At 37.0% G+C, this 16,104-nt stretch overlaps 1 protein-coding gene across 2 annotated transcripts in view; it reads right to left on the bottom strand.

The window, feature by feature from the left end:
• Positions 1-15,506, bottom strand: part of dhx15 (DEAH (Asp-Glu-Ala-His) box helicase 15) — a 55,125-nt gene extending 39,619 nt beyond the window's left edge. Inside the window, exons 1-4 of one of the 2 annotated variants that reach the window (XM_077201928.1) lie at positions 15,284-15,506; positions 2,349-2,685; positions 824-1,017; positions 504-663 (exon numbers count right to left, since the gene is read on the bottom strand). In XM_077201928.1, the coding sequence (XP_077058043.1) occupies positions 504-663; positions 824-1,017; positions 2,349-2,685; positions 15,284-15,291 (699 nt within the window). In that variant the 5' untranslated portion in view covers positions 15,292-15,506. The other variant, XM_077201927.1, reaches the window with a different exon arrangement.
• Between the last annotated feature and the right edge of the window lie 598 nt (positions 15,507-16,104).

Below are 16,104 nucleotides of genomic sequence, written 5' to 3' on the forward strand. Positions count from 1 at the left end.
TAAAGGCCTTCTGAAGTGAATCGATGCGTTTGTGTGAGAAAAACATCCATATTTAAAACTTTAAAAACTAAAATGACTAGCTTCCGGCAAACAGCCTTTATTAACCCACTGGAGTCGTGTGGAGTACTTTTATGATGGATGGATGCACTTTTTTGGGCTGCAAAATCTTGTCCTCCACTCACTGAAATTATAAAGCTTGGAAAGAAGAAAGTCATATACACCTACGATGGCTTGAGGGCGAGTAAATCATGGGGTAATTACAATTTTTAGGTGAACTATCCCTTTAATATTACTCAATACTCATTTGTATTTACTAACAGTGCAACAAGGGCACCTTGAAGTGTAAAGTGTAATCGATCATAAAGATGCATTTAGAAAATAGACGGGATGAATTTTTATTTCGTGTCGACTTTTAACATTCTTCCCTACATGTCCCCCACTTTACATGTAATTAAAAAACAACCACAAGGTGGTGCAAATACATGATCAGCAGCATCACATACCTTAAGGTCGGACCTCTGACGGACCACTTCTTTGAGGACGCCCATCAGAATATCTGTGGCTAATGTGCGCTCGTGAGCCTCATCGAGAATAATGACACCGTATCGCTCCAGTAAGGGGTCGTTCATAGCCTCACGGAGTAACATACCATCAGTCATATATCTGTAGACAGAAGACATGTTTTTAATCTCTCTTCATTATCTCAGGTGTCACCAAAAAAGATCAAATGTCTTTTTTTTTTTTTTTTTTTTTTTTTTTTAATGTACTTGAAAAATCATGTACACATTATTTGATGTCTAAATCTTTGATTTCTATAACTTACTTCAGTATGGTCTTTGCAGAGCTACAGTCCTCAAATCTGATTGAGTACCCAACCTCCTGCCCCAGCATGACGTCCATTTCATCTGCCACTCTCTGAGCCACACTCATGGCTGCCACCCTACGTGGCTGCGTACAAGCAACGCCACGCTTCGGGCCAGGGAGGGACCTCACCATGTCCACACACCACTGAGGGATCTAAAAAAAGAGGACGCGACAAATCATTATTATGCTCTACTGGGTTTCTCAGTTCTTTAAACCAAATGAATGAGTACTCACATTTGTGACTAAAAATAGATGTGTGCAAACTGTAAAATGTATTTAGGGGAAAGAGTGCGACTAATAGCTGCCGCGTGCACGCGCGTGACCCAATTGTCATTTTCTTATCTCTTATTTGTCAATATTTTAAATGGTATAACAAACATCTTAATTGTACTTTAAGAGGTCTTCAATTTGTGAAATGGAAAACAGCGATACAGCCTACTATGATTATTAAACTTATAATATAAATTTCAGCTTCAATAATAATGAATGAGAAGAATGGCATAATGTGATTAATGAAAATGCACATTCATTCTCTGACAGCAGATGGTGCAGATGTTACAGGAGAAATGCAGCAGTTACACTGGTAACTCTATAAACAAATCAGCTGCGCTACTTTCTGTTTCTCAACAGTATTTAAATGTTTCAAACAGCCATTCAGATGCATGTATAAATTCAAATACTTAATACTTAAAGACATAATAGGCATTTATTTTCAAACTTGTGCACTCACTTTTTTTGCCTTTAAATTTACAAAATGTATATAGAGGAAAACACTTTTTTGTAACTTAATTCAATACTGTGATAATACCATTTACTATGATAAAAGCTTTATAATTATTGTGATATCTAATATATATATATATATATATATATATATATATATATATATATATATATATATATATATATATATATATAATTTGCCTGTTAAAGTCCCTTGTATCCCTTTATTATGGTAAAACACATTTTACCAATTTTAAATTGCGCCCCCAAAGTTTTTTTAATGCACTCCTAAAAAAAAATGAAGTGTCAAGCTCTGCGATGGTCGGTGCACGTTGAGTTTTCAAATGAAAGTTATAATTGACCCAAACACAGAGCGCTTGTAGTGGAGCAATATAATTAAAGTCACAGAATTTGTGATTTGATAATTGCACTAAGCCACATAACATTCTCAATTGCCGCCCAGTTGGTGCGTAGCACTGCTTTATACAGTATACTCGGTGTAAAAATACAGATTTTTACTCATGTGGCACTTGGCAAGTGTTAATTTTGGACACTGGGTGAGATGCTGGCTCATGCAATCCATGCATGAAATTTGTTTATAAACATTTGAAAACGCACCAATTTTTTTTTCAGATTTACACAATTATAGAATATAAAAGAATATATTATAGAAAATAAAACATAGAAATACTTTTGAATACAGAAATTGGACTAGCTTGTGAAAAGCTATAAGGCATTAGGAAAACGTTGTGCTGTCTGACCTGTGTGGTCTTTCCAGAGCCTGTCTCTCCGACGAGCACAAAGCTCTGATGACGGTTGAGGATGTCATTAAATCGTTCTTTGTACTCCCAAACGGGCAACTGCAGCCGTTTCTTGAGGATCTCGTAGTAACGCGGTGTGTGAGGCAGGTTGGTAAAGGGGTTGATCTGCTGATTCATGGCTGTCTGCTTCAGAGGAAGTATCCCAACGGCAGGTACGCTGAGGGGCACGCTTGATCCCTTGCTGTCCCTCTCTCGGTCCCGATCGCGGTCTCGGTCTCTGTCGCGGTCACGATCGCGATCCTTCGACCGATCGTCCCGATCTCTGTCCCGGTCCTTACTGATGGGAAGACAAGCAATAGTAACACGTAAGCAATAGTAACACGTAAGCAGGGATTTTGATTTAATGCCCTGGTTTTAGTTTTCTGGCAAACCAAAAGTTAAAAGTGCAGTAGGTGATCTGGGAAATGCTAACGTTATAGCCTGCTAGCATTTAAAGCATAAGATCCCACCCTCCCTGCAAATCGCCATCCAAAGCCACGCCTCCTGCAAAAACACATGAAGGCACACACACACACCTGCTCTCTGCAAAGCTTCACAAGAGACGGCGTTAAACTACTTCATGTCTCAAAAGAACATAATATGAACATAAACAACTTAGAGAGCCTGTACCTGACTGCTGCTGATTCATTGCGGTGTTGATACTGTTGACATTGAAAAGCATAATTCCGAGTCTGAGGACGTGAACAGCTCCGGTTAGAACGTCAAGGGGTTTCATCTCTTAATTATGATAGTTATGGCGTGGACGCAGCATAAGCCTGTTGTTTTGGAGGAACTGTAAATGGTGGATGCTGTTTGTTTGCGGTGCTCCGTGACCGACGTCTGTCTGTACGCGCTGATGACGTAATGCCCGTGCGAACAGGGTGCGCGAAGGTATGTAAAACAAACGTTGACAGGCAGGTAGGACATCATATTTCATTCACCGAATATACCAAATATAATGATTGGATTTAGGCTACATATAATGGTCTTACACCTTCCACAGAAGGTATATTTATTAGGGCTGCAACTAACGATTATTTTGATAATCGATTAATCGGACGGTTATTTTTTCGATTAATCGATTAATCGGATAGAAATTAAATTAGATTTTTTTTTTATTATAACTAAATAAAACCGTAAATCAGGGTATTTATGTGTAAAAGTGTACTTTAAAAAGTGCAAAAGCCACACATTGAGTTTTACTAATATCAATATTTGCATTGTTTTTAATGATAATTGCTGATGGCAAGTTGACAAACATGATTATTGTTAAAAAAAATGATATCCAACATATTATGTTTTAACACAATTTTTGTTAAAACAAATTTACACAGACATGTTGTTCAGATGTGAATATCTGAACTAAAAACAAACTAAAAACATCTAAAATATATAATTCATTTAATTTTTATTTAAAATTAATTATATATAAGGAATATAAGGATAAAGAATATAATATATATTATATATATAATATATAAAAGAATATAATATAAGGATAAATTGATTAAATATAGAAAGACTGAAAACAATTGTGTGAATGTAGAGCCGCAGTAGATCGCGTTTGAAAAACAATTAAAACTTAGTAGACAAATGCTATAAAAAGAGAACGGAATGGAGGTAACGTTACCCAGCAAGCTAACAGGCTTGAGTAAAGGACAGGAGAAATTATGCATTAGTGCACAAGCATTCGCTGAAAACCACTGAGTACAGTGACTAAAAAACAATATTTTACTGCTGCTGTTATTAACTGCCTTTGTATTTAATGCTTCACTTTGTAAACACCGTTTTAATTTAACCTATTTCTGCGGTAGCGCTATTTTAATCCATCACATACGTTGCGAGCGAACTGATTGCACAACCTGATGCTCGAGACAAAATACAGACATCCCGGAAGTCCCGGGAGTCTCCCGCATATTGATTGCGGCTCCCTGATGCCCGCGAATTAGTTCAAACTAATGCTCGAAAATCTAGAGCGCGCAAGCAAGAGCGCGCATGCGAGACGGAAGAGACTGCTCCAAACCGTGTAGCGCACGCGCTCGGCAGAGCGCCTGAGGGAGAGAGACCTTGCGTGTGTGTGCGTACCAGTAAACGCTCCCCGTGATGTAAGCAGACCAACTAATCGATAATGACATTCGTTGACAACGATTTTCATAATCGATTATAATCGATTTTATCGATTAGTTGTTGCAGCCCTAATATTTATAAAAATTAATTTAGATCATTTAACAGATTATTTTGATAGCGTCTGGTTCTGAAATTGATCCGTCATGACAGCAACAGTTACTCACAATCACTTCGTCTGAAGAAGTGATTGTGAGTAACTGTTGCTTAGTTCGTCTTTAGTGATTTTGCCTTCAAAATTAAAGTACGAGAACGCTTTTGTAGCAATGTTTTATTTTTAGATTAATTGAGAGCTTTTAATTTGAAAAGTACTGAAAGACATTCAAAAGAGTCAGTGGATCGCTAGACACACCTCTAAAATAGCCGTCATTAAATGTATAATCTTATATTCTTTGTAAACAGCGACAACTTCATTGCAAGATAAGACCCACCGGCTTAGCATTTACAAAACTAGGTAGGATGAAAGGTTGTCTTTCCATTGTTCTTTGTATGCCCTATTTTCGCTGTCAACTTTCCAGACTCTTTCATAGTACCATTTTCTCTCACCAGCTAGCTTAAATGCTAACATCACTCGACATAATAGCCTACCTCCAGCACGCAAATTAAAAAAAAAATGCAATTTAGTACGCAAGGATCCCAAAGAATAATTCTAAGTGTAAAAGTAAACTATGTCAAATAATTATTACAATAAGTTAGGCTCCATAGTGTAACAAGCAAATTAAAATGATATACATTTATTATTCACAACATGGAAAGAGGAAATAAAACAGTTCGTTAAGAGCATGACTCAAACATGCCATTAATGGGCTTATTCACATCCTCTTATTTTCTGAGTTATTTTTATCCATTCCGCATCTCCCACATGCGTGTTTTAGCAAGGCAGAATGTGTTGCAAGATGCCGCAATATATCGGGAGACATGTGGGTCAGACATGGTTTTGACCACTTCATTACGTTTTGTTCAGTAGAAAGAAACCCTTTGTTTAAAGTGAATTTTGTGTTGTATAAATTGTATCTAAATTCAAAACTGTAAAGCTTTTGTAAAATACAGAAAACAAGCACGATGCCGTTTTCTGCCGTCTCGGTTTCCTTTTTGTGAACTATGGACCCCGTCGCATTAACCGAAGCTCTGCTAAATTTTTCCTTTCGTTTTGTTAATCTGTGATTGTTTAAGGGAAATAGCTTATATTTCGCGTATAGGCCTAAAAAATAGTTTTATACTAGGCTTGGACGGTATCCAAATTTTGATACCGTCAAACCTCCTCTCTATTTTACCGGGGTATACGGTATTACCGTGACTTAGGGCTGGGCGATATGGAGCAAAAAATATATCTCGATATATTTTGCTATATCTCGATATATATCTCGATATCTTTACAGGAAAAATAACCCAACAAAAACTAATGCAAAAACAAATATGCCTAATACCACAGTCTTTTTTTTTTTATTGGAGTGCAAAGAGGTAGTAGGCAGTTCATGTAGTCCAAAGTGCTTCTGCGACATTTAAAAAAAAAAATCCCTGTATACAAAAATAATAATTGTATACAAATTAATTGCTGTATACAAAAATAATTGCCACCTGTCCCTTTTTACCGGGATTGTCATCCTTTTTAATAACATGTGCCGGGAAATGTATCGTTTTCGAAAGGCTGTGTGAATGTTCAAACCATGGTTCAAACCGTGTAGCGTGCGCACGGCAGATAGGGAGAGAGCACCGTGTAGCGCGCGCACGCCAGAGAGGGACAGAGAGCGAGAGACCTTGCGTGTGTTTGCTAGTGTGCGTGTGTGCCTCAAGAAGTGCATGTAAGACAGCATTTAAGACGATCTTTTTAGACGAGTTCTGTAGCCTCCGGGCTAGTTGCGGGCGCCGCCATGTTGAATGAGACAACACGCGAGGGGAGGGGGAACAAAAGCAACGAGGCGGGGGCGAGCACAGCGCAGAGAAGACAAAGCGGCGAAATCAGAATTAAATATAAACAATATATCGATATATACGATATGTCAAAATCCATATCGTGTTTAAAAAATATCTCAATATATTTTAAATATCGAGATATCGCCCACCCCTACCGTGACCAATTAAAAATTATGACATAAGGCTCAGACAGCGTCACAAAACTGTTGGCTTGTGCCGACACCGTTCAGAAACTGAATACCAGATCGGGCAAATTTTTTTTAAAAATTTCAAGGCCAACCTGTGCACTTTGTGTCAGCCGTAGCCTATTTAGACTCGACTATTTTTAATACGTGGGCCGTTATAATATGGTGGCGCCAAATAATTTTTTAACCCAGGTGCTGAGGGGGTGGTAGATATAAATACTATCTATAAATGAGCAAAAATGGGACAATTAATCATATTTAATCATTTTAATTATGACAATTGTATTCATTTTATTAATTAATTTAAATTAAATTAACAAGCAACAAGCAAGAAGCGCATTTGTAAATCCGGTGACACGCGTCCATTGATTTTTATTAATACAACTTATCTGTCAGTGCTGCAAAGATTAAGTTGACAATCGCCATCTCCTAGTGAACGCGCATATATAGAGAGAAATGCAAGTCATGGATTACATAATCAGACGGTATAGGCTAGCCTTTTTCTTTTCGTTTTGAATTGTTTCGTTTAAAGAAATTGACGATTGATATCTCCGTAGTGAACGCGCCTAGAGAGAAATGCACATCATGGATTAATCAGAGAGTATGCTGCCTATATTTCTTTTCCTTTTGAATTGTTTCGTTTAAAGAAATTGACGAATCGCCATCTCCATAGTGAACGATAGAGAGAAATGCACATCATGGATTACATAATCAGAGAGTAGGCTAGCCTATTTCTTTTCGTTTTGAATTGTTTCGTTTAATAAAATTTCAAGCTTTATTTAGATATCTGTCATGTCTGTGAGACATACACTGAGTTTCGGTTAATTTATGATGAGATTTCAATGCAAGTGACCGCAGCGCGCCAGCGCACGATCATGTCATGATTAGGTTGTCTGCTATATTTGATTCTTATTTATTATTGGTTGATAAAAAAATTATTAAAATTAAGATACAATTTATACAAAACGAAATTCACTTTAAAGGCCTTTTATTAAATGAAACTTAATTAAGTGGTCAATGTCTGACTCCTGATGCATCCCATCTTACTCGTGCTGTTCAGTTTTCATTATCAACGTAAAAAAAAAAATATTATAATATTTGAAACAAATATAAACTAATGCGCTTATTTAATGAACTCGGGGCAAAATGCATCCTCGCAGCAGTGAGTGGGAGGTTGTTTCGGAGATGCAACATTAGGTTAGAGGTGTTTCCATCTCTCGCGGTCACCTTTTTTATTGCAACATTTACAAATTGCCTCGTCAGAATTTACTGCCTCTCCCTTCTCTCTCTCTCTCTCTTTCTCCTCCACACTGTCACTTGATGACAACTACATAAGCATTTTTAGGCATTGAAAAAATTATATTTATATATTATATATAAGTGCCGGTAATGACGGAATTGAAACTGATACCGTTGCTATTTTAAGACCCCGCGGTATACAATATTACCGAAATACCGCCCAACCCTATTTTATACATTTAGTTTTATTCTGTTTTCTCGGTTCACAGAAGCGCTTTAAGTGCGTAATGTGACGTTGTGTGAATCCATGTTCTATGGATTCATTTTCACTGAATTGTAGGCCTAATTGTTGGACAGTTGGTGATAAATACAGTACATCATGACTTCGGGAAAACTAACGCCAGCTCATTGCCATTGCGACTTATGATACCTATGATGACTTGACAGCTGAGCATTCCTGTCTTTTTTTTTTAACCACCCCCATGTGCTCTGGCGTCAACTTGCCAGCGTCAACTTGTCAGTGCCGCTACTTGGCACACTTGTTGAACTGAGATGAACTGAAGATGCCGAAGGCAAAACACTCCACGGTTTGGCTGCATTTCACGTGTAAAATTACACGTCAAAATGCCCTATGGGTGTGCCGATTGTCTGAAGCCCATATAGAATCTTATTATATTAATCTCCAGTATTACTTTGTTTGATACAATATTGTTATATTTGATATGTAAATGTGAATTTTTATTTTATATTGGTTTATTTATTATTACCATATGTTACTTGTATTCATATTGTTTAAAGTATAAATATATATGCCTATATATATATATATACAGGTCCTTCTCAAAAAATTAGCCTATTGTGATAAAGTTCATTATTTTCCATAATGTAATGATAAAAATTAAACTTTCATATATTTTAGATTCATTGCACACCAACTGAAATATTTCAGGTCTTTTATTGTTTTAATACTGATGATTTTGGCATACAGCTCATGAAAACCCAAAATTCCTGTCTCAAAAAATTAACATATCATGAAAAGGGTCTCTAAACGAGCTATTAACCTAATCATCTGAATCAACTAATTAACTCTAAACACCTGCAGTTCCTGAGGCTTTTAAAAACTCCCAGCCTGTTTCATTACTCAAAACCGCAATCATGGGTAAGACTGCCGACCTGTCTGCTGTCCAGAAGGCCATCATTGACACAAGGGCTGGACGATTTTGGCTAAAATCATAATCGCGATTAATCGAACAAGTTACCTCGATTACGATTATTGAACGATTATTTAAAATAAATTATTTCTCATGCGTCACTGGCAAGGCTTATACTGTAAGTATTCACGGTTATTTTTTTTAATGAAAGAATGCATAATCCTTTCTTTGTGATTCTAAAGTAAGGAAACACACAGATAGCTTTTAATGCTTACTTATTAAATATTTCAAACAATTGAATCAAACAAAGCATACAATGCTTGAAATAAAAATGTCTTATAACAAAGTAATTAAGTTTTAATGTAAAAAGAAAGTTTCCTAAAAATGTAGAAAATAGTTATTTTTGTAAACAAAATACATTATTGTAAATATTGCCATCTTAAAAGTAAAATATAACTTGTATAAAACTAAAAAAACTAATCCTTTTCATATTTTGTAGCATTTGTAAATGATTGTGTTATCGAAACCTGCTTTGTGGAGTGGAGGCACTTCTTGCTGGGCGTTTGTCAGTCTGTATCTTTTTTCGCGTGTTCCTTTGGTACAAGCGGCTCCTGTTGCTGAGTTGACTCAGTGTTTGAGTTCCCTTTCACACAGAGATTCCGGAAAATACATGGATAAAGTGGCCCGGGATTTGACCCGGGTTCGTTTGACTTTGGTTCATTCACACTGCCAGTGATTTTCCGGAATCAACAGAGTGAGTTCGCACAGACATTAGTTGTTTCAGATGATTAGGTTAATAGCTCGTTTAGAGAGAGCATCGGCGGATGTTAAATAGAAAACCGATTTTCCAACAAGTCGACGTAAACCACACATTCAAGTTAATCGATAAAATCGCTCCTAAAGCGCCTCATGCTGGCACCTCTTTGTAAACAGCATCATTTTGTGGAAATCTGTATTAATACTAGTGTGGACTTCAGGGTCCGAAATTAACACCCGCCAAGCGCCAAATGCGGGTAGATTTTCCGTTTGGCGAGTAAATCTCAAAAGGCTATCCGCCACACTGGCGGGTGAATGTTCCAGACATCCAAAGTCTTGCGGAAGTTCCGGAAGTCTCCCGCATATTGATAGCGGTTCCCTGATGCCCGCAATTTAGGTCAAATCTCCAGTAATCTAGAGCGAGCGAGAAAGACCGCGCTCATACTGTGCTCCAAACCGTGTAGCGCGCGCACTGCAGAGAAGGAGAGACCTTGTGTGTGTGTGTGTGTGCCTCAAGAAGCGTGTGTGAACCTTCTTCACACCAAAAATAGACCAACACTAAATTTTTTTTTTAACTTAAATAATTAACAAATTAAGATGACAAAAAGAAAACACTGAATCAGTTTGAAGCTTTGAAAAAACGGCTGTTTTTTCAGACTACGTTTTTTCGTCAAATAAAAATAGCAGGCTTACCTCAATCCACAGCTTGTCTAGTTTTTACTTAAAAAAGTAATATGTCTACATGATGTGGGGTGAGTCTGGGTCTCCGATGGCACAGATGTCCCGGGAATACAGAGATAACGTCTCGCTAGAGTGGCCAACTTCAGAAAGCGCCTTTCATTTGCTTGTGGATGTTTGCTTTGCAAGTGATAGTGCATTGTACTTGCACTAGGCCTACTGCTATTTTAATACCACGTAGCATATTTTGCAAATAACTTTGTCGAAATGGTCCCACACAGTAGCTACTTCTTTTCGCTTGCTTCATTGTGCTTGCTCAGTGAAATATGTCTTTAGGCGCGTGTAGTTGCGCGTGTCGACGCACCCCATGATTTAACAAATATAGGCTATATACTGTTTTTTTTTTACCATGCAGCAAACAGACAAAAAAGCTAAATGTGTGTGTATATTAGGGATGGCTCGATACCACAATGTTGGCTTCGGTACGATACCAGAACCTAATACCTCGGTATCGATACTAAATCGATACCACAGGTAAAAAAAAAATAAAAAAATAAAAATCTCAATTTAAGTAACACTTAAAAAACACTGCTTGAAACTCTCCACTACCAAAATGTGCAAAGAAAAGGTATCAAAATGTAAAAAGAAAAATAATAATAATTCAGTCAGGGAACATACAGTTAAATTTTGATTTTGAAAAAGAAAAAAACCCTGAAATTATACAGTTAAAATAGGTTATTATCTATAATAATAGATTAACATATAATAATAATAGAATAATGACATGACATGTAAACCATTAGCTGTCATGCATCAACAGAGAATTATCAACATTTATTGCATTTATTCTTCTTGGTTTGGTTACTGTTTGGGTTCATATTAGTTTAATGCATTGCATAAAGTAATGTTAACATGCTAAAAATGGATTAGTATATTTAATTTGCTAGGTCATTTAATTACTGATTGATATAGATTAATAAATGCTATAATACTGTTAGGTCAGGTTACCTAATGAATGTCGAAAAATGTAGCTTAATTGTAATATTAGTAGTAATATTCATATTACTACTATTACTCTCTCTCTCGGCTTATTCCTCTAGGGGTCGCCACAGCGGCATTAATATGCCATTCATTTTACTATAGCGTGTCATGCAAGCAGATTTGAGCTTTTGTGTTTACCGTATCATATATAATTGATAAGCTCTTACGTATGTGCGCTGTTCAGTGTTCAATAAAAGTCTAAATTAAATCAGTTGAATGATGGATTAACCTGTCGATCTCGGAACTCTTTGAACAAGTCAAGATGAGCAACGGATAAGTCAAGTGCTAAAGGCAGATTTGTTGTGTGCCTCCCCGTTTGCAGAGTGGTGCATTGAGATCTGTTTCTTTACTTTTCTCATTACTTTTGTTGGCAAAGTAATGCCTTATTTCACTCATACTGCTCTCTCTATTTATTAATTTCGGGCGTGTAGAAATTCGTTTGATCCATCATGTTCCTCTGTTGTCACCGTTTGCCGGTTTCGTGTGACCCGCGTCAGTTTAGGTAGCGCACTGCCGCCTATCGGTGAACTTCGAAACATAATATATACCGCTATTTTTGCAGTACCGGTACACCGCGCATCCCTAGTGTATATATATAATTTTTTTTTTTTTTTACTTTTAATCTGTTTAACTGATAGGTAAAAATGTTTACTTTCGGTAAAGTATCTGATAGTTTTACAAAATCAAATGTACTGTTATGAGCACTAGTTCCATGCTCACATCTTCCATGTCTTACTATTTGTTGCTCTGATTTGACTCCTATGTGTACTCTTATTCATTCAAAATAATACTTATCTCAATTAAATGTACTGAAATGAAATGTATATGCGACACAAAAAGGCTGTTTTTTATTTTGGCCGGTAAAAAATATGCTTGGCTGGTGGATTTTTTCATCTACCAGTCCCCGTGGCAGGTGAGCCAAAAAGTTAATTTCGGACCCTGGTGGACTTTTTATACAATATTCACTCATGACAGTATACTAGCGGCTAAGCATAGTATTATTTGGCATACTAAGCATACAGTATACTAAGCATACTAAGTCAATCTACTGCAATATTTTCTCTCTCAAATCAGTAGAAAATGTGGTTAACACCCAGTCATGCATGAAAAAAAATGCCGTCATAAACCGTGAAACCGGTTAAATTTTGAAAAATACTGTGATATAATTTTTTGGTCATACATTTTGGAGCTCCGGTGAGGGCAGCGCGTCTTGGACGGTGAGAGCAGCGAGGAGAGTTGAAATCAGGTCAACTTTATGGTAATGAGCTATGACGCGGTTGATCGGCAACCAATTGGAATGTAGAAGTGCTCCGTTTGAGAGGATTCCAGAGAACGCAGTCCTGTAAACTTTGGTTCAGACCACATTAGTTCCCCAGCAAAATAGGAGAGGTTGATCATTTGAATTTGATAAGGCGGCGCGCGACACTATTCAGGCCTATAGGCAAGATTTTCGCACTAGAACAATTGTTTTTCAGCGGGAATGCAAATTAGAATAGCATTTAACCATGAACACAAAAGGCACACCACACAAATGGCTTTTAATTGGTTTATTTCATTAGCAAACATGTCACTACAATTAAGTTAAATTGTTTGTTAAAAAAGACCAAGCATTTGATTTACGTCAGAGCATCCACAAATCTTTCGCTCTCGCCGGCGTGAACGCACGGTAATGTTATACAGACCTTCCTGTAATTAAAGAACTGTTTATTTAACTTATATTTGTTTTATTGTATTTATTTGAGCATTTGTTTGTACTTCGTTCTTATTGTATCATATGTACATAAAACTAGGGCTGCACAATTAATCGAATTTCTAATTGCGATTTCGATTACGGATGCCACGATTACGTAATCGTTCAAGGCCGCGATTACAAAAGAAAATCCACTCTGCGTGTGTGTTTAGAGCATTTATGTTATGAGAGGCGAATCACCACTACTTCAGAAAACCCAGCACAATATGACATACCAGGCAGTGACGTAGGTGTACGCTGAAATAAAAAGTCTTTCACCTCAGAAAAATGGACTTTACTGTCCTGTCAGCCGTAATACTGTGCTCGTAGCGCGCACTCTTCAATTGCATGCACAAATGCGCGGGCTGTGTATCGCTTCACTGTATAAAGTGCAAAAGAAACTACGAGCATGCAACGTCGTTACAATGTAAATTAGTAAGTCACGAAATAAAAGTAAAATACCAATAAATCCAGTGTTAGCTGAGAAGGATTTACATGCAGGTATGATTTTCATTCTATTCACCAGGAGCTGTTTCATTAACAGTTCTTGTTAGTATTGTGTATTTACCATGGTAACTGTCGTTTCCATAACCCAAAAATGCCACTTTATTTTCACTTTGTGTTATTTTTTATATATTATTAAATGACTGTGGTGGCTCATATCAACATTTTATTAACAAAAACTAGTTTGGGACTGCTATTTAATTGCTTTACCATAGTCCTAATGTTTTTCTAGTCTTTACTATGAGTCATACAATTTATGTGTATGTTAAGTAAAGGGGGACAGTACTTGTGTGTGTTAATTTTTGTGTAAACATGTATTATAATATGCCTATATATATTCAATGTAAATTGTGATAATCGTAATTAATAATCGCAATTACAATTTCAAGGGAATAATCGGCAATTATGATTTTTGTCATAATCGACTAAAATCTCCCCCAAAAACATTGCGATTGACAATCAAATTAGAAATTAAATGTATTTTACAATCAGGAGTAAAATCATCGATTCACTCTGTTCACTTCACTCATCGGTTCAACAAGTTGACGACCTAACCGATTTACTATTTCGTCACATAAGAATGATTCGTTTAAGAGTCGGACAACGCTACTCGCGTATTACTACTACGAGCAATCATTTCAAATAAAGAAAAACAAATTTATTTATTTTTTAATTATAATAAAACACAAAAATGCCACTAAAAACGACAAATGATCCAGAGTGAAACAGTAGGCCGCGCATTTAACCGTGGGCAACCAAAAATCCGGCTTATTAACATAAAACCCTAGAATTTAGGCTCTCAAACCCCCACTAATTATTTACAATTTACTTTTTCTAGTTAACGTTAGTTTCTTTACGGAGAGTTTTAGAGCCCAGTGAGCTAACATACATTCCGACACCGGCAAAGTCACGGTTACACAACATATTACACTAGTCTAGTGTCCGTTAAGCGGCCTTCTTCAAAACACATTTTTGTGTATATCTCTACACAGGTTCAAGTCTGCTTCTTCACACACGAGTTAGAACTAGAAAGTAACGAATCAAGAAAGCAGGTGAAACGTAAATAGTGTGTGCTGTACGTCAACCTGCTGTTGTGCACGCGCGAGCAGACCCATGCTGTAGTGAGCGCACGTGCTATCGGCACTAGTCACAAAGACTCGCGCGCAACTACGCAAACAACCCGCATTCCTGAGTGTAACAATAACCTCTGTGTATATCAGCTGTGCATTTTCTGTATATTATTTATTAGCAACGATGTCAGAGTCCTTGCTATTATAAAGCAACACCAGCACAAGTGTGAGCATGCTAGTGCAACCTAGCAGCTCTTTCCCTCCTCAGCGGACAGATAAAACCCTCCTAAAGCTCAACATACCCGTCAGAAGATCTCTTCTTGCTCGACGAATAATCATCGCCTAAATCCAACCGATGCCGTTTTGACATCTCGTGATATAAAGATTAATAAGGTAAAAGAGGAAAGAGTTTGTTGGTTACTCCAACGCAGCCGCTGCTTTCTCTCTCTCAAACACACACACACACATACGGCTAAAACACAAGATGGCGACCGGAAGTACTTACCTCATCATTATTATTTCAAGTGCACTGAGGATAAACACACCACCCGCCTCGTTTATGCCTTTTATTCATTGCAGTTCTCAGTGTATTTTGGCCAAATATTAAAAGAGAAGTATTCTAAATAATGTACGTTGTGGATGATCGTCCTGAAGGACCCGGAGGATATTAAATCTAGGGCCAAATAAGACGACCGCCCCCTCTCAGAGCTGCAGTTCCTGCTTTCACCGCACGGGGCTCTACAGAGTTTGTGTCCTTGGATTTTCTTCACTCACGATTCCAATCATAATTTACATTTTAAAAAAGCCAATTGTTTTATTTTCATACAATATCCACAATATTCCTACGCCCCATGACGCTTTGCGCGAATTATGGGTGTAACTTCCGTTAAGCTGTAAACAAGCAGTGAAAGACTTGGTCTATGGACGCAATAATATATATATTTTTAAACTGTGTACAATGACATTACATTATTCTACTCACCCATTGATCATTAAAAGTACATTTAAAAGTGTAAAAGCATCAACAAGGTTCTTTCAACAGACCATGAATAACCCCAAAAGTGTGAATCTTTCAACAGCAAAATCGGACGGTTAAATATCACTGTGGTAATCTGTATTATGTAACATACGTTGCCTTAATAAACTTATTATACAGATATATGACAGATAATACATTTTATTTACCTGTGAAAACAAACCTGGAAAGAGACGATTTGGGGAGAGAAAAAAAGAGATTCTTCATGCATTCCAGTGAATTATTAATGGGATATATCGAAAATTAAATCGTTGAGAACAGACCACAAATGTGCAGTAGCTACATATGTT

The sequence above is a fragment of the Siphateles boraxobius genome, unplaced genomic scaffold, assembly GCF_051911475.1.
Source record: "Siphateles boraxobius isolate OS27281-9 unplaced genomic scaffold, OSU_SipBor_1 48, whole genome shotgun sequence".
Lineage (NCBI taxonomy): Eukaryota > Metazoa > Chordata > Actinopteri > Cypriniformes > Leuciscidae > Siphateles > Siphateles boraxobius.